Source organism: Zingiber officinale, chromosome 2B (assembly GCF_018446385.1).
Source record: "Zingiber officinale cultivar Zhangliang chromosome 2B, Zo_v1.1, whole genome shotgun sequence".
NCBI lineage: Eukaryota > Viridiplantae > Streptophyta > Magnoliopsida > Zingiberales > Zingiberaceae > Zingiber > Zingiber officinale.
This window is the reverse complement of record NC_055989.1, coordinates 109,451,333-109,471,429: the sequence shown is the minus strand read 5'-3', so window position 1 is coordinate 109,471,429 and position 20,097 is coordinate 109,451,333. Positions and strand designations below refer to the sequence as shown.

The 20,097-nt window shown below is 37.9% G+C and overlaps 1 protein-coding gene and 1 non-coding gene across 2 annotated transcripts; both read right to left on the bottom strand.

Moving 5' to 3' along the window:
- Nucleotides 1-240: 240 nt before the first annotated feature.
- Nucleotides 241-2,812, bottom strand: LOC122046757 (LEAF RUST 10 DISEASE-RESISTANCE LOCUS RECEPTOR-LIKE PROTEIN KINASE-like 1.2). Its single transcript, XM_042607612.1, has 4 exons — nt 1,974-2,812; nt 1,862-1,897; nt 1,536-1,778; nt 241-1,444 (listed from the first exon to the last, which is right to left on the bottom strand). Exons 1-4 carry the CDS (start codon nt 2,743-2,745, stop codon nt 507-509), a joined length of 1,989 nt encoding a protein of 662 aa, XP_042463546.1. The 5' UTR covers nt 2,746-2,812; the 3' UTR covers nt 241-506.
- A 184-nt stretch (nt 2,813-2,996) lies between these two features.
- On the bottom strand, nt 2,997-3,099 carry LOC122049788. The gene has a single exon (XR_006131045.1). It is a non-coding gene; the product is annotated as a U6 spliceosomal RNA (small nuclear RNA).
- Nucleotides 3,100-20,097: the final 16,998 nt, after the last annotated feature.

Genomic DNA, 20,097 nt, shown 5'->3' with positions numbered 1-20,097 from the left:
TAAAAGAAGAGAAAGATAAAACAAGATCACGTGTAGAAACGAGATAAAGATGTATAAAAAAGAGTAAACATGAGGAAAAAGAAGAAGAGTTATCATGATTCGATAACGTACTTACTCTACAAAACTACCGAAGTTTTATAAAAATTTTCTTTACACAATATAATCACATTCAATTATTCTCATCATAACAATATGTTTACAATGATCCCTATAAATAATATCTAAATCTCAGATCCGATAAAATCGTAACATAATTTTATTATGAAAAGCTACAACAGAATTATATTATAAAAATTCATAACCAAATTTTGTTTAGAAAAAAATTTTAACTGATTTTTTTTTATATATCCCTTGTATTGACCTTCATTCAAATATAAATTACTCAATATCAATTTTTATTTATTTTGTATTAAAAAATAAAAGATATCGAATTTGAGCGAGTTTCAACGGTTTTTACTCGGTTTTCAATCAAATTATATGGTTGATTCTGGCGACCGATCCAATTGTCACTGGCTAGCGCTAGACGCAGTGGTTCGACTCGCCCACTTTCCGGCGAACGTGACCGGCGAGCACATCGCGACGTTGTGCGTCAAACTGGAATCATCTCGCAGCCAATTGGCAGCGTCCTCTGCCTTGTCGCCGGAATCGCACGCCGCGTTTTCGATCGCCACCAGTCCCTCGAGCACTTCCCTGACGGCCGGCCTCCTGTCGCCGTCCGATTGCAAGCACCTGAACGCCAACTCCGCCACCATGGCGATCCTCATCCTCGCCGCCTCGTCCGACGTCCGCCAGAGCTCTGGATCGACCAAATCGACCAGCTCGTGGTTCTGGATCTTAGCAATCGCCATGTTAGCCAAGTGGACCTCGCTCTTTTCTCTCCGGAGGTCGATCGCCGGCTTCGACGATATGAGCTCCACCAGAACCACCCCGAAGCTGTAGACGTCGCTCTTGGTGGTGAGCTGGAAGCACTGGTAGTACTCGGGGTCGACGTACCCAGGCGTGCCCTGCGGAGCGGTGGAGACGTGCGTCGCGTCCAACGGAAACAGGCGCGAGAGCCCGAAATCCGCCACTTTGACACGGAATGCGTCGTCGAGCAGGATGTTGGTGGTCTTGACGTCGCGGTGTATGATTGGAGGGTCGACGACGTGGAGGTACGCAAGCGCGTCGGCCGTCTCGATGGCGATCCGCAGGCGCATCGGCCAAGTGAGAATCCGCTCGGCGGCGCGCCGGCCGTGGAGGTGGTCGGCGACCGTGCCGTTCGGTACGAACTCATAAACGAGGACGAGCTCACGGCTGCGATGCGAGGTCGAACCGTAGAGGCTGACGAGGAACTGGTGGCGGAGAAGGGAGAGGATCTTGACCTCGTTCATGAACTGCTCCACCTTCTTATAGTTCTTCCCGTACAATCGCTTGACGGCGACCGTCCGACCATCTCGAAGTTTCCCTAAATAGCAAAATAAAGGAAAGAACAAGATTCAGCCGACGGTCAGCGTTAATATTTGTTCAATTAAGCAGCAATCAGATTAGGAACCCACCTTTATACACAATGCCAAAGCCTCCATCTCCGAGTTCTCTGGAGGAATCGAAGCAATCGGTGGCCTCCACGAGTTCATCGTAGGAGAAGACATGCGTCTGGAAGTGATCTTGGATTTCAGAATCCTTCAATGAAGAAGAAATATTTCTAGAGAGCGTTGAGTTTCTTTGGGATTTCGTGAATCTCCAAACGAGGAAGACGGCGGCGCACGTGAGAGCGAGGAATCCGGCGGATCCAACAATACCTGTATCAGAAGAGAATCTATCGATCGTCAACAAAAAATCAGGCTTGGGATGGGATTATGATTGGAGCAAGAGCTTCCCTTACCCGCTGCCAACAATATCGTGTGCGAATTCTTCTTCCCTGCAGCAAGAACAGAGAATCGAAATTGAAATCCAGCAATTGGTATCGCGTAATCTGATCTCAGATTTATACTCACTGCTGCAAGTTTTGAGCTGGACTCCATTGGGGCAGATGCAGATATTGCCCTGCCTCGTCGAGGTGTTGTTGGCGTTGTAGCCGCACCGACCGCCGCTGGCGGCGCACTTGCTGCAACTCTTCGCGGTATAATTCGCTATCCACCCAGCCAGCAGCAGGGCGGAGTAGTTGCTGCCGGCGCTGATGTTCGAGTCGCCCATCACCGGCACCACGCCGACGGTGCAGTTCGGGTCCGGCGAGAGCGTGCGAGCTGGGTCATACTCGCCGCCGAACTGGACCCGGGTATTGAACCGGGGGCAGGACATGTTCTGGTAGCTACTCGGGATGGCGCTATCCGACCCGGAGCAGTTGAAGAGGAAGAAGATCTGCTTGTTGGAGTCGCTGGCGCTGAAGGGGGAGAACCCGGAGGTGTTTCTGCTGAGGAGGAAGGCGCAGGAGACGTTGGCGTCGCCGAGAGTGAAGTGGACGGAGCTGTTGGAGTAGAAGATCTGGAGCACGTAGAATCTGATGTTGAGGATGGTGAGGAAGAGGGCGCCGGTATCGTTGCGGCAAGTGAGGGCGAACGCCGGAGGGCCGCAGTAACTCGGCTGGTGATCGATGATCCAGAACGGGTAGCTGACCACCTGGTGGCCGCATCGCTGGGGAGCGCAGTCGTCGTAGCTGGGCGCGGCGGATTCCGACGCTGCTGGTTGCAGAGAGGAAAGGAGCAAGAACAGGGCAGGGATCCAGAGGTTCCTCATGGACAGCCACATGGTGATTCTCTCACCGATCATCTTCTGCTTCCGGCCCTTCCTTCCCTTATTCAATTATGTAGGTTTGAGTTTGACTTCCAAAAGGGTAAAGTATTTCGTTGACTTTAGATATGGCTCCCGACGATCATACTGGGTTGGACGGAGCTCGATCGAATCCTTGTGGAATTGGAAACGTGATCGATTGGAATTTGGATGAAGTGACTGAACAAGCCATTTCTCCCGAACAATCGACTCTATCATGCCGTGACCAACTCGAGTCAAGTCTGAGGATAAAAAATTTAAATCATTTCTTGATTTATACGTGTCATATTCCTACAGAGCATGCTAATCTGTTCTATTTTGTTCTAATTTTTTGGTACCTCTCCTAGGAGAGAGCGAGAAGAGGAGGAGGATTGGAATTTCACTTTGAATGGTGTGGTCGCTTGTCGGATTTGGAAACCTTTGGGCGTCTCAGCGCCGACAAATTGTTGTTGACTTTGAAATATTTATGGCTTTGAGTGACTTTGAATATAAGGACATCCACAATGAGAGTTCGGAGTTCTCATAGTAATATTTATAGAAGGGAGCTCTTTAATTTTAATATTTATGGAGTCGCTTTTTCATTATTTTTTTTAAATTTTTTTTTTTTTAATTTCTAAGATTTTTTACTATTGACGTAACATGTGGCAACAAAGGAGTTCTCATCGAGTTCCAATCATTATGGATGTTCTAACGTCGACTAGCATCATGTAGCATAGACCGGAGCATGATACCTTATTTTCTCCTTCATAATGCGGCAAAAAATAATTTGTTCATCTCAGTATTTCCGTCAATCAGTCCCTACGCTACTAATATGGAGGAGATAAATTACAGATAGCTACTAGCCATTAATACAGTGGCCCAGGCATGAGAGAACACATGCTCGGATGTGCCAAGTTTCGATCACATGACCTAATGTGGCACATGTCTTAACCACCGCATCGCCCCGTCCCGTGAGGACTTATTTTCTCTCTCATAAAAGAATAAGAAGACGTATAAAATTATACAAATTATAAGGGTATTAAATTAATGAGTCATACCATAAAACTTTGGGGGAAAGTAATAGAAAAAATAATTAAGGAAATCACGGTAACTAAAAATTAATTTAAGTTCATGCAAAGTCGACAATAGAAGTTATACATCTTCTTAAACAACTAAATGAAAAACATCGAGAGCTAAAACAAGATCTACACATGATATTCATTGACTTAAAAAAAAACTTATGATAGAGTTTTAAGAGAAATTATATGTAGAATTCTAGAAAAGAGAGATGTTATTATAACATATATTGAACTAATTAAGGATATGCACGAGGATATAACTACCAAAGTAAAGATTTCAGATGGAGTAACTGAAACATTTTTAATAAAGATAGGATTACATTAAGGTATCAGCTCTAAGTCTATATCTTTTTACACTAATTGTGGACAAACTCATTGCACACATTCAGAACACAATACTGTAGTACATGTTATTTGTAGATGATATTAGTTTGGTCGATTAAACAAATGAAGGAATAGAATAAAGAAAGAATATATTAAATTTAAATTTAGCAATATTAGATATGATAAGATAATTATTAAAATATGAGAAGTCGAGTTGCTTAACACCGAGAGGTTTAAATATTTAAAATCATTTTTGAAAACTGATGGAAGGATTGAGAGAGATGTAAAATGTCTTACATATAATATAAGCAGGATGGTTGAAATGGAGGAGAGCGTCGAGTATTTTATATGACCGTAAAGTAGCTCTATAACTTAAAGAAAAGTTTTATAAAATCACAGTTAGACCTGCTATGTTATATGAAGCTGAATATTTGGCTATGACTCGAGCACATGAGCAGAAGATGAGAGTTGCAGAAATGAGAATGTTAAGGTGGATGTGTGAACATACGAGGATGGACAGAATAAGAAATGAGAGCATTAGAGAGAAAGTCAGAGTTGCATTATTCAAGAAAAACTCTGATAGACACATTTAAGATGATATAAGCATGTATTTAGACGACTAATAAATGCTCTAGTTAGATGATGTGAAACTATGATAAACACACATATTAAACGAGAAAGAAGAATATCAAAAAAGACTTAGTTAGGTATAATTGAATAAGAAAAAATTTATTTAAGTATAGCTAATGATATAATAGGAGATAAAGCTCAATGGTGTAAAATAATCCATATAGTCATCTCTACTATGTAGATAAGGTTTGATTATTGTTATTATTATAGTATTTACTTTATTATTAATATTATTTTTAAAAAAATATTAGAAGAATATTTATAACAATTTAGCTCAAATTTAATATAAACATGATTTTAGATCAAACTAATTTTTAATAGATTTAGTTAATATAATCTAATATAAAATAATTTTGATCAATTATTTTAAATAATTTTTATCTAATTGCTCAATTTTGCTTTTGACCAAAACTGCTATATATTATAAGAGTTTTGGCTCTAATTACTTCATTATAAAAGTTTTAGTAAAATAATTATAATAATTATAAACTAATTTTAATCAAATTTGATCCATTTTAATCAATGTAGAGTAATTTTAATTCTAATTTAAATAATTTTAAATAGAAGAAAAGGAAGATAAAAAAAATAGTCATAATAATATAATAGATAATAAAACCTAATGATATAGAAGAATTCATATTATTAATTGATGAGGGGATTAGTAATATTGACCTGGTCAACATTGACTCAATGTTAAAAGTCCTTGACTTGGTCAAAGTAGACTATACATGACACCTTTCTAATTCGTTTAAAAGCGGTCGGAGTTAGTTGGGTCTAGGAGAGTATTCAAATAAAGGTGGGCTTTGCTTTAGAAGAAGTCAAAATATTTGCAAGGAACTCAGCGTTCAAGGTCATTTGGCTTACTTGATAAGAGACTCAACATTGCTTAGGGTGGACTCGATATTACTTAGGGTCACTCAACCAAATTCGACAGTAGGATAGTAGGAAGTATGAGCATTCATCTAAGTCAGAAGGTAGCTTGATTTGGTAGGACATCCAGATAGAATTCAAACTCAGTAGAGTAAGTATATTAACTATGGAAGATATGTCAGATAAGCAGTTGAGACACTTATTTCGAATACCAACATGAATGGTACGGAAAAGGTGTCTCGGTTACAAACACAAGAAGAGGTAACTGTTACATGTGTGAAAGTTAGTTGCCTATTCGAAATTAGGCCAAAATATGACAGGGACGCAATTATTCCTTGCATATGAAGAGTCATAGTCGTTAGGGTGCGTTTGATTCAAGTCATCATATATAACCTTGATTATGTGATTATCAGGTAATCACATAACTAAGGTTATAGGGAATAAAACATAACCAATATTGTTTGGTTCAACATAGGTAATGCAACAAAAACTTGTTTGTTTGAAGGTTTTAATGAATACCCTAGTTTAATATTTTACCGTATTACCCTCGGTTACAAAACCAACTATACATAATAATAATAATAATAATAATAATAATAATAATAATAATATTATTATTATTATTATTATTATTATTATTATTTATTTTTTAATATATTTTTTTTCCTGTATATTTTTTTATTTTTTTATGTGTTTTTTTATTTTTTAATGTTTTTATATTTTTTATATTATTTAGATTTATATTTTTTTTATTTTTTTACATTTTTTTAATTTTAATTTATTTATTTTATTTTTAAATTTTTTATTTATTTTTTTAAAAAAAAATTTAAATTTTTAAAAATTTTAAATTTTTAAAATTTTTTAAAATTTTTATTTTTTATTTTTAAAATTTATATTTTTTATTTTTAAAATTTATATTTTATATTTTTTTAATTATTTATTTTAAAAAAATTAAATTTTAAAATTTTAAACATTTTTTTATTTTTTATATATTTTTTAATATTTTTTTTACATTTTTTTTTCTTTTTTTCATATTTTTTCTTATCGGAGGGTATTTTTGATAAAAAAATTTCGTTAACCCCGGAATCAAGAAAAACCTTAGTTTTCTGAGGTTTTCCGATTCCGGGCTGCATGATCCTTTTGCTGACTTGTCGGGCATGAAACATTACTCGAGAATCATCGAATACCTAAACCAAACAAGGTTTTTGTTGATAACCTTGGATGGATAACCAAGGTTATCAAGAATAATCCCGAACCAAACACACCCTTAGAGTCATCTAAAGAGTCATAGCTGTCAGAGTTAGAGAACATCATATAATGAAGAGTCACAACCGCTAGAGTTAAGAGGTGTCGCATAATGAAAAGTTAGATATTTCTTTCTCTATAAAGGGTATTTGCTCCAATTGGTGAAAGTATGCACACTCATATGAAAAACTATTATTCCTCTATTATTTCTTTATTCATTACTCTAGTTCTAATTTGAGTGTCAGAGTGGTCATGCCAAGGTGTGCCTTGCCCCTCCCCTTTAACCCCATGTTAATCCTTTCCAGAGAGAACAAGTCTCTCATTCGCCAGATTTTATATTAACTTGTAGACTGCCAATTGTTGACTTAACTCCTAATTCACCATGTTAGTAACTTATGGACACTATGGGGCATTCATATGGTGTTAGTAACATATGCCCATTATAGGGCATTCAAATGGATAATGGGGTTATCTCATGACTCTACTAACATAAATGACTCCACTAACATAAGTGAATCTTAGTAACTCCATCTCATGACTCCACTAACATAAATGAATGTTAGTAACTTCATTTTATGACTCCATTAACATAAATAACTCTACTAGCATAAGTGAATATTAGTAACCTCCTAATGAAATGACTATCTATATTCTTATCTTATCCTATAAATTCATACTTCTTGTGTGAAGTATGAGTGAAAGAAAAAAAAAAAAAAAAAAGGGAAGGGAGTCTAAGAAAGAAGAGAGTTGTAGTCTCTATCTTGTTGAGAAAAATAAAAGAAGGTTATCCTCACACATCACCAGGTTAAGGGTTGAAGCGTTGTTGCATAATGTTGATAGTTTGAGATATGAGACTATCATCTCGACTTCAAACAGTCTGTGGCTAGGGTTCACAACAATTTTGATGGCTTACAGTACTGGTGATTAGTGCATTACCAACCAAGGTATAAATTTAATTTCCACAAAGTAAAACTAAATTATGTGTTTTACTTTTATCAACTTCCAACATTGGTATCAAAGCCAAGTTGATTTGATGCACTTCGTTGACCAAGTGACCAATGAATTTACGAGTGAGAAAGTCATGAACCCAACTGAAAATAGCGTGCGCAGATTTTTCTCAAGACGTCCAGGCATGTAGAGATGCTCAGGAAGCCCGAGAAGAAATTTCTCAGCGTGCGTGTTCAGCCACGCGCTTCTCAACCGCGCTCTCAATGTAGTGCTCGGGAAGAACTCTGATGCTCAGGTTCTCGACACATGAGTGTAGTTCTTGGGAGCAGAGGTCAGCAGTGCTTGGCATGAAGAGGTGCTTAGCACAAAGTGTTATGTGGCATGTGCATTGCTCAACACTTGTCTGTATTACACTGAAAATTATGGCTCGGAGTGGGAGACAACCACATGTGACCGCAGTCGCCCAAGGAGAACTGAAGACATGCATGACCTGCCTGTGTGAGCTATTAGAAGGAGTGGCACGGTCATGCCATTTGGCACGGCCTGCCCGTGTGAGTTTCTAGAAGGAGTGGCATGGTTGTGCCTTGATTAATCGCCCAATTTGTCGTGAATTGGACATCAAACAATGAAGTACCAAACCCCTCCTATGCTAATGTAGCATAGAAATGACTCAGGTCGTCTGCCAACGAAAGCAACGATAGGATGCTAAACTTATGATCGTATATTATTTCTATTTTTTGAGGGTTTTTAATATGAAAATGGAGGTTTGGGTTTTTGATTCTAAACCTAACAAATTAAAAGCAAAGCAAGAAAGAAACTAATCTAATGCTGGAATGAAATCTAACTAGGTGCGGATAATTAATCCACAACGTATTGTCCCTTTACGCTATGAGTTAATTATCAACACAATTAATCTAGAGAATGAAATAGCGAAGCATTAAATGAAATTTAATCTAATAAATGAAAGACAATGCGAGTAATAAAGCTAAGCTTAACCTAACTAAAATTGCAGAAAATAAAAGGGCAACATGAAATAAAGCATAACAAAACTAGCATGTAACAAAACCTAAAGCATGAAACAAAACCTAAACTAATCTATCCAAATTGCATTCGAATAAAGACTAGAACTTAACAAAATTGAAAGAACAAGTCAAAACTAGAATTAAACAAGTTAAAATGCATCAAATTGAACCTAACTACTAGTTGAAGCATTTCATCGAACACATTGTAGGCGTGAAGCTAATTAAGCGTAGTAACTGCAATTCAAACATGGAAAATCATATTCAATACAAACATTTAATGAAAGAACTTCAACACAAGCAAATTTCAACAATGAATCAAAATTAAACTAAGTTATCTAAACAAGAAAACTCTAACTATCCAACCACAATTCACATTTCTTCTTCGAATACCAACGACTACCTCCGCCGTCACACGGAGACCCAACTCCGAACCCTGAAAATCAGTGGACAGCAGCACACAGCCGGACTTGCTGCTAACTTCGACAATGAGGATGGCGCGAATCTTCCACAGAAGAACCCCCTCGGATGGAAGTTGCTGGAAAATTGAAATGGACTGAATCGCCGGCGACTGAAGGTGTCTGCTGGAACTCGCTGAGAACTCCCCTACCCTTGCAACCCGCTGGAAGCAGAGAAGGCGCAGGAGCTTGCTGATAAACTGGAGATAACCAGATTGCCACCGACGAGATGGAGATGGACTGCCGGTACCCTCTTCGTCCCCTGTCCGTCCGAACCCCAGAAGGAGAAGAGAGGTCTGAAGGATGCCGGAAGGTGGAGGACACACCGGAGAACCCCTTCGGTGAGGTGGATGAACGGAATCGCTGTCGAAGCTCGCTGTTGCCGCCACTTGCTGCTGCCGTCGCCGATTAGAATCGAGAAGAAGAGGTGGACTGTGGTTGGCCGGCCGGCGGCAGTGAAAGCAAAGGAATAGAGGCCGCCGGCCGGAGAGAAGAAAGGAAGAAGAGTGCTGGTGTTGGGAGAGTTGCGTGCCCTAGCCCGTGGGGAAGAAAGTCGCGCGGAGAAGAGGTTGCTCGCAACTGTGCCGTGCGTGAGGAGTATAGGGAGATAGTTTTCTTAGTGGATCGGATTTGGGTCTTGGATTTTGGGATCGGAATCCAATAAGAGAAGGATAATTAGGTTATGAAATTGGGCTTCAAATTGGGCTTTTGGATTGGGGTTTAAGAGTTGAATTGTTGGTTCAAATTAGACTCTTTTCTTATTCCAAATTAGAGATGAATTGGACTTGGATGAGGATGATCTCTATGGACGGTCCAGATCTCTTTAAATAAGGATGAAGAGTTGGATCACTTGATCTGACTGAAGGGGCAGAATCTCACTGAATCTTGATCAACGGTCAACATTAATTCAGCTTGATCTTTCTCATTTGGCCTCCAAATCAAGCCAAATACGATCCGGTTCGACCCTAATTCATGGCTCTTTGAATTTCCTATAAAATCACATAAAAATATGAAATTAAATTCTATAATTTGCAAGAAATTTATAATTAAGTCCAAAATGAGTCTCTATTCGCAAATCATGATATAAATACAATATTAAGTATGCGAGAAGGTATAAAATGCTAAGTATAAGAGCCAAAATAATACATAAAAATACCCATTATCATGCCTCAATGCATGACTTGCCCCTTTTGCTGAGTCCCGAGAGCTATTTGTCAAGCGTTCTTTGTTCAATTTCACTCATTATCGTGTCCTATCAATAAAAACACAAAGAGGAGCATATCTCCGAATAAAACAAGTAGCATGCTAATATAATGAGAAAAATGAGTGTGAAAACATAATCCAAATATGAGAAATGCAAGTGAATGTGCGCTAATAATGGTCTAAATGCCTATATAACCAACGCATATCATACCCTAGACTTAAACATTTGCTTGTCCTCAAGTAAAAATTTGTAATATAAACTCATGTATTAATGTAGTGCATCATAATCCCTAGTGATGTAATCTATCAAATAATATCATCTGTGAGCATGATACCAAAGTAATTTGAGTGTGGCCTAAGAAGTAGTTCTTCAAGCTCGGTGCAATGAGCCGCCAAAAATTTTCAACTTTCAAACTCTATGCCTAGTCAAGTAGTCATATAACTAATTTTCTTGTAATACCAGTAATAGACACTTACCTGTCACACTCTTGGTTGATTCTGTTGGTACATCGGAGACCGGCAAGAGGGGGGTAAATTGTTGAAACAAAAACAAACTATACCCTCCTCAAATTTCAACTCAGAATTTAAATCAGCAATAAAATAACAGCAACTAAATTAATGAAACAGAAAAAGAAACACGAACAGAAAAGACTCAGAGATTTAACCTGGTTACAACCAAGGAGGTTGTTAATCCAGGACAGTAGAAAAGCGTAGTAAGAAAAATCTCCTTCTCTGAAGGCGGAGAAGCCTTTTACACTTTTGAAGCTCACTAGTTGCTTAGGAATTGCTAACAGATTGATTGCTTGAGTTGTTATTGAATTCCTAGCTCCAGGGGCCTTTATATAGGCCCTGGAAATCTTATCCCGAGAGTCCAAGGCGCCTCCAACAGGGTTCAAGGCGCCTCCAACTCGATCTGCGGATAAAACTTTATCCGCAGCGCAAACGGTCAAACTGGCCTGCTCAAGGCGCCTTGAACAGGCTTGAAGGCGCCTTCAAGCCTGTTCAAGGTGCCTTCAAGCTTGTTTAAGGCGCCTTCAAGCTACAGTAACTTCTGCTACAGTAACTTTCTGCTACAGTAATTTCCAGCTTCTTTTGACTCATTTTCTTCTTCGCTTTGGCTTCCGAAGCTCCGTTCTTTTAGGTGATTGCGGCCAACCGGAATAGGGCTCACCCGAACCCAATTCCCGGCCTTCTCCTCGAGCAGCCTTTCATCCCGGCTTAACGTCCCTTGAACGCCGCGCATGCTCTTCACGCCCACCGGAGTACTCTTCCGCAGCTCTCTCGTCCTTCGGACGCACCGAGCCCGTCGGCTCCCTTCTCGCTAGCTGCGTCTTCTGCTCGACTTCCTGTGCTCCTAAGCTCCTGCACACTCAGACACAGGAATCAAACACAGCAGGACCTAACCAACTTGGTTGATCACATCAAAACTACCACGGGGTCCAACAGATTCCTCTCAAACTACCTAAGGTCTCAAAGGCGTGCTCAGAATCAATAGAATCTTAGCATTTATTTCCTAGTAATGTAACTCAGTCTCAAAGGAATAAATTGCTAGATTCCACTTACGATAACTGTTTTTAACCCCTTATTCTATTCAATTTTTTTTAGTGATTTAATAGTGTATCACTAACACAAATGCAAGTGTATATACATACAAATGTTGGGATACGATTTTTCCAAATGAGTTTAGTTGATCTGAGCTTCATCCAATAATCAAAATATAGTTTGAGAGATCACCTTAGGACACAAGTACTAACAAGTTCTATGAATCATGACTATTTACAAAGTAATCTACTATCCAAACTTAGCAAAGTGGAGAGAGATCCTAAAATTAGGTCAACACTCAAATGTTTTCAATAACCTCAATGCTCACTTTATGTTACTAAAGATAGAGAAAAATTATTCACTAAGCATACTAGCACTATGTGTGGAACACACGAATAAAGAATAAATATGCTAGAATTTTTGTGTAAAATGATACACTCTATAATGAAACTAAGCTAGAAACAAACTGAATAAAACAGCTACAAAATACAAGCAAATTGAAATGAACTAATAAAATCAAAATTCAATTCTATACAAATATACAACTCCCCCCTCCCCCTAACTTGAACATTTCATTATCCCAATAAAATCAATAAGGAGAAGGGTGAACACGGAAACCATGAAACTAGAAGGGAACAAGGGGAAGTTGGAAAAATTCGAGCCAATCTCGAAATCCATGTGTCATAAACTCGAAGTTCCCTCTAGGCGTCTATGGTATTTATACAAAGCGTTAATGCCCAAATGGATTTGTGACATCTCGTGTCGTAGGTCCTCCATTTCCTTCCACTCATTCCTTTGAACTTCAATGAACCTGATGATCCACTCAAACAATTTCCTCTCCTTACTGAATTGGGTCCGTAAATATTGGAATTGTTCATTTGATATAGTACAATGTTGCTCTAATATCTTGTTATGTGAAGTAGTGTCATGATGATGATTATCAAAAATAGAGTGAAACTCAAAAAAATTGAACTTAGAAAGAGGGTGGCTATGTGAGGGTGAAAGAGTAGGAGGTTCATTATGAATAGGATTGTGTTCCATCTGCAATAATAACCAATTTTCTTTGTTTTTAATGGTGGTTAACTCTTGGTTTGGCAAACACAAAAGAGACTTGTTATTAAGAATAAGATTGTATCCATCTCTTGTACTATGAATCATATGTAATGCCAAACAGGAGTTGATATCGATTCGAGACTTAGCATTCACCATATCCACTCCTTCGAGATCACACCCTAGGACAAATGCAATGCAAGTTAACAATCCCCTAAGATGACAGGGCTATGGGAGGGGGATGATCCAAGTTTCACTAGGGGTTAATGGTAACCCCTTTAAGCATAGCCCTAAAGCATATATACTAACTCACATTTGCGCATCATTCCCTTACTTTCACTTCGTCTGAAAATAGTGTTTCTTACAAATAGGTGAAGATATTGAAAAATTGGGTTGGCAAAGAAAGTAGCCTGAGTGAGAGGTATTAAATTTGGCGGGACCACCAACTGAATTTCACACATCTATTTTGTCAAATAAATTAAGAATTATGTGACTAGCTCTGCATGATAAGTCAAAGCATGAATTAAAATCATCAAGCATCCATTCATAGTCACCATTAAATAAATAGAATGTAATATTTCCAACACCAAAGGTGTCTAAATATTTGATAAAACTCAGAAATTCCAAGATAATTCTTAGGTAAGTGGGGTAGTTTGTACATACCAAATCGTTCCATCCAATTATATAAATTAACCATTCAACATCACCCTTTAAACCTAAGATGTCTAAGGTATTATAATCTAAATATCTTGTGCATGTAGCATAATATAAAATCTTGTTGGCTGATCTAATTCCTAGTTAGCAGCTCAACAGATAGACGGGAACTTAAAAATTAGGGACGGCCGACTAAGATGGATCTAACCACATGGATGTTGTAAGATTCAACCTTTAAAACCCTTCTCATTTCCCAGGTTGAGCAGGAACCCTCTCAGGGCTAGTAAGACGACTGGAGGACCCCTTTTATCTCGTTCATACAACAAGGTATCCTACCCATCGACCCAACGCAAGCCTGACTGCTGAAATGAAGGGTTATTCGATTCACTCTGATCGGTGAATATTTATATAAGTGAGCCTTTTTACGCCCCTTTCTCAAATGCCTTGGTTACGAGAATACTTATTATGTCATGCGAAAAATTCATGAAGGCATTTGTGATAATCATGTGTGTGTGGAGAGGGGAGGGGGGGGGGGGGCGGGGTTGAACGCTCGCTCTAAAGATTTTATTGACCAATTACTTTTACACTTGACACGTTGCTACTTGCCTACATAATCAAAAGCACCAAAATCTCTATCATCTCCTGACAAAACTGCTAAAAACTTCAACCATCTCATATCCGTTGGATCAATGGAGGATGGATATAGTAGGGTCATTCCTGATCATGCCACAACAAAAAAAAAATTCCTCCTAGTAGCTGTAGATTACTTTTTCAAATGGATAGTCGTCACAAAGTCCTTATGAAAAAATATTGTCTATCAGTTTGGTATTTTGCACAAGGTCATGTCCAATAATGATCGATAATTTCAAGGACGCAAGCTTAAAGAATGGTGTGAAGGCTTTGGGATTCAACAAGCCTTCACTTCCGTCACTTATCCGTAGAGCAATGGGCAAGCTAAGGTGGTCAATTGGGAAATCATTCGGGGCATCAAAATAAAGTTTGACTACGTGGGAGGAAGTTGGGTAGATGAACTTCCAAACATCCTTTAAGCATACCAGACTACTCCCTGAGAGAGCATAGGCCAAATGCCATTCCACCTTGTATATAGTGGGGAAGTTGCGGTTCCGATGGAAGTAGGTGAAAAGTTTGCTTGGTGGGACACTTATGATCAAGACAACCTTGATCAGTGTCTACTCGAGCTAGACCTCATCACTTAGATACGGGAAAGAACAACCGCCCGACTAATGGCCTATCGATAAAGGATGCACCAAATATACAACAAGAGAGTTATACCGCGAGCATTCCAGGCCGACAATGTAGTTTAGAGGAAGGTTAAGCCGATCAGAGACATCAATAAATTAGAGTCCCACTGGAGAGTACCTTATAAAGTCGTTACCAAACATAGCTGATGGTGATAAATCTATAAGTGCACGGAAGTGTCATCAAGTAATAAATATCAATCCATAAGAACTGTTGATTAAGTACTAGCTGAGCTCACAAAGCAAGTTATCTAGACGATCATGATTATGTGTGGTCATAAGAACAAGAGAGAATGAGAGTGAGCTGAGCCGAGAAAATTAGGGGAGAGGCAAAAAAAAGAGCTAAGTCAGGGAATTGAGTGAAGGGGAAAATGATTCTAAGACTTCAGTTTCACCTAATCTATGTTTGGTTTATTATCCTCAATGAGTATTGATGTAGGTACACTAACCTTTGTATCTTATGTAAATTTTTGGAACTACAATGGCATATCAACTCTAATTTTTGCCTACTTTCAGAATGGTCGAAATTAGACATTGCTTCCTTAGGGGACCTGTCACAAGATTTCACAACCCCTAAATGACCACTCTCCTACTATGTGATGATTAATTAAAATTGATTCATTAAGCTCTATGTCAGCCTAGGGTTCCTCGCCGCATACCGATCTATTCTCACAATTGACTCTCCATATCTCGGTTGTCTACGGATTGGAGTATTGGGTTCTCCTCTCAGTCCATCCTTGAATCCCCATGGAATATGAATCTTGTGCCTCTTGACATAGAGATCGTGTTTACATAGTAGATCCGGACCATAAACACACATTTCATCGAACAAAAAAATATGCAAACTCAATAAATTAAACTGAATAGTGTTTACTGTTGGTTGCTACTCGGAAAACCTAATGGTTCCACTGTACAAAAATTTTGTACAAAGGTCTGAACCTTTTCCTAGCTACCATGTGTTCTTTTAAATTAAACTTGGATTGCCTGTGGAACTTAACACGTTTGATCCAAAGTTTAATCTATTTGTTCTTTTAGGTTTAGACTCGGATCTCCTGCGGAACTTAACACGTTCGATCCAAATCACCTAGGTTATTAATTTCATTAAATATTAATTTCCAAAATTGGCTTCCAGTACTGACGTGGCGAGGCACATGACCTTCTTGGATATGGGAACAACCACCACCGACTAGACAAAGCCTTTTAAGGAAAGTTAATATTTAATTTCCTTAAATAACTTTAGGTCAACCGAAAAGAACAATCAAATCACAAGGAAAAGAAAAAAAAACAAAAGAACACAACCTCGAAAACAAATTCGAAATACTAGAATCGCATGCCTCTTGTATTTGGTATTATTTCCAAAAATAACTAGTATGATGCGGAAAGGAAAAATACTAGTTATACCTTTTAGAAAAACCTCTTGATCTTCTACCGTACTCCTCTTCTAACCTCGGACGTTGTGTGGGCAACGATCTTCCAAGATGAGAAACCACCAAAGCACCTTCTTCTCCTTTCTTCAAGTTTCGGCCAAGCACAAAGATTCCAAAAGATGAAGATCTTTTTCCACCAACCAAGCTCCAAGGGATGCAAGTTTCTCTCCTTCTCCAAGCTAAATTCCGGCCACCGCTTGATCTCCAAGGAGGATGAGAGGTTCGGCCACAAAGATGGAGAGAAGAGAAAGGGAAGAGGCCGGCCACACCAAGGAAGAAAAGAGGGAGAAAAATAGAATAGAGTCGTTCACAATAAAGCCTCCTCTACCCCCTCTTTTATAATCCTTGATCTTGGCAAATAAGGAAATTTAAATAAAAACTTCCTTAATTCTTTTGCCATGAAAAGAAAAAATTTATTTAATTAAAAATAATTTTTCTTTTCATTATAACATGGCCGACCACTTATTTCCCCAAATCAAGGAGAGTTTTAATTAAACAAGAATTAAAACTTCCTAATTTGTTTCCGAAAATTTATAAAAATTTCTCCAATAATTTTATCCCTTCATGATTGGTTTATAAAAAGGAAATTTAATAAATTAAAATCTTTCTTTTAAACATGTGGATAAAAAGAAATTATCTCTAAAAATTAAAATCTCTTTTAATCTACAAATAAGGAAAGATATCAAATCTTTTCTTAATCTTTTGTAGAAACTTATAAAAGAGAATTTTTAATTTTTAAACTCTCTTTTAAATCATGAACATCGTTAAAAAGGAAAGTTTTCTTAAAATTTAAAATCCACCTTTTAATCAACAAATAAGGAAAGATTTCAAATTTTAAACTATCTTTTAAACATGTAGATGATTTACAAATAAGGAAAGTTTTTACCAAAAAATTAAAACCATCCTTTTAATCTACAAATAAGGAAAGAGATTAATCTCTTCTCTTAATCTTTTGTAGAAAGCTATAAAAGAAAATTTTTAATTTTAAACTCTCTTCATGATATCCACATAAGAAGAAATTTTAATAAAAATCCTTTTTAATATTTTAGTGGCTGGCCACCTAAGCTTGGGACCTAAGCTTTGGCCGGCCACCAACTTGGCTCATCCACTTGGTCTTGGCCGGCCCTAGCTTGGGTTCCAAGCTAGCTTGGCCGGCCCCATTGGATGGGTAAGAATGTGGGTATGTGGTGGGTATAAATCTCTATATACAAGAGGCTACGATAGGGACCGAGAGGAGGAATTGGTTTTGGTCTTCCGATAAAATTAAGCATCCCGTGTTCGCCCCGAACACACAACTTAATTTTATCAATAATAATTCATTCCAATAGAGAACTATTATTGAACTACCGCACCAATCCCAAATTACATTTTGGGCTCCTTCTTATTATGAGTGTGTTAGTCTCCCTGTGTTTAAGATGTCGAATGTCCACTAATTAAGTGAGTTACTGACAACTCATTTAATTAATATCTTAGTCCAAGAGTAGTACCACTCAACCTTATCGTCATGTCGGACTAAGTCCACCTGCAGGGTTTAACATGACAATCCTTATGAGCTCCTCTTGGGGACATTCTCAACCTAGATTACTAGGACACAGTTTCCTTCTATAATCAACAACACACACTATAAGTGATATCATTTCCCAACTTATCGGGCTTATTGATTTATCGAACTAAATCTCACCCATTGATAAATTAAAGAAATAAATATCAAATATATGTGCTTGTTATTATATTAGGATTAAGAGCACACACTTCCATAATAACTGATGTCTTTGTTCCTTTACAAAGTCAGTATAAAAGAAACGACCTCTAATGGTCCTACTCAATACACTCTAAGTGTACTAGTGTAATTATATAGTTAAGATAAACTAATACCTAATTACACTACGACCTTCCAATGGTTTGTTCCTTTCCATTTTGATCGTGAGCTACTGTTTATAATTTATAAGGTACTGATAACATGATCCTCTGTGCGTGACACCACACACCATGTTATCTACAATATAAATTAATTGAACAACTATATTTATCATAAATGTAGACATTTGACCAATGTGATTCTTATTTCTAGATAAATGTTTATACCAAAAGCTAGACTTTTAGTATACATCCTAACATTTACATATCAAAGGGGCTAATCCCTACTCCTAGAATCAAAAGAACTTCTCCATTATAAGGGAATTACAAACCAAAGATACTAAAATAAGCATTCATACAATCTAAAATAGAGAATAGAAATAAATAAATGCTCAGCGAGACGATTCCCAATGTCTTCGGAATGATTCCTTTCTCCGGAGGTAGACGGATCATCGAAGTGGATGAACATGATCGCTATAGGGTTTCCCCTAGAGAAGAAAATCCTGTGCCAAGGAGGGGGACGAAGTCCCGTGGTCCAGGATACCCAAGGAAGGATTTTCTTCACCCTTTTATACCTCCCACCAAGCTATCAAGATCTACATATTTGCATGGCTCCACCAAAACCAGTTTTTCACCCTTAGACTGAGTTTTGCCATATTAGACCCTAAATTAAAGTTGTAGATTTTAAAATTATCTGTATTTTGATAGGTAGTACAACCCATGGCTCAAATTAAGTCAAAAGTTATGGTCGTTTAAAGTTTGATCTATAATTGGATCGAAGGGTGACACAGGTCGTGCCTGCCAACACGAGAATCCATGTTTGGCTCTGAAAAATGTGAAAATTTGACACAAGTCATGCCTGATAACACGGGTGGCTATGATGGAAGCTATTTGGAATTATTTTAGTACTCTTTTGCCCCCAATATCTTCTGTATAAATACACTTGTGTCATGGGACATTGCCAGAACGTATTCCTTGATTAAAATTTCATTTTAATGGTCTTTTGATTCCTTTTTTTGCGTGTGTTCAATTTGAAAGTGAGGCTCGATGACGAGGCATGGTTAGCCTATGTTGAGTCTTTTTTCGCTCCATTATTTTATTTCTTGGCCGTAGGATGCCCGTGTTATGAGACACTACTATAGCGTTCTCCTTGCTCTTACTTCCTATTCCAAAGGCTTTATGCTCTATTTTTACTCCAAAAATATGTCCTATCAATGAAAACAAGCAAAGAGAAGTTATTCACAGTAAAAGTAACAAAATGAAGCATACAAAGATGAAAACATGAAATATATGCACGTAAAATGGGACAAGATGTACGTAAAATTATGATAAAAATACTATATGAAATACACTCATCAGCAGCTCGGGTGGTTAGTACTTGCAAGATTCAGAGGGAAAGGAGCTTGATTTGTCATGGAGCGCTAATCACTTGTTACCCTATCGGGTACTAGAAAGTTAAATATCTTAAGTACTTGAGAAGGACTCAAGATTATTTTTTGATTTTTAGAGTCGATGAAGAGTTTGTTGTAAAGAGTTACACCGATGCTAACTTCCAAACTGACAAGGATGATTATAGATCACAGTCAGGGTATATATTTTTCTTAAATGGTGGTACTGTGAGCTGGAAGAGTTCAAAGCAGGACACAGTCGCTGATTCTACAATAAAGGCTGAGTATATTGCTACTTCAATTGCAACAAAGGAGGTTGTTTGGATCAGGAAGTTCATTACAGAGCTTAGTGTTTTTCATAGTATAGTGAACCCAATAGATCTCTATTATGATAATAATGGGGCTATTGCACAGGCTAAG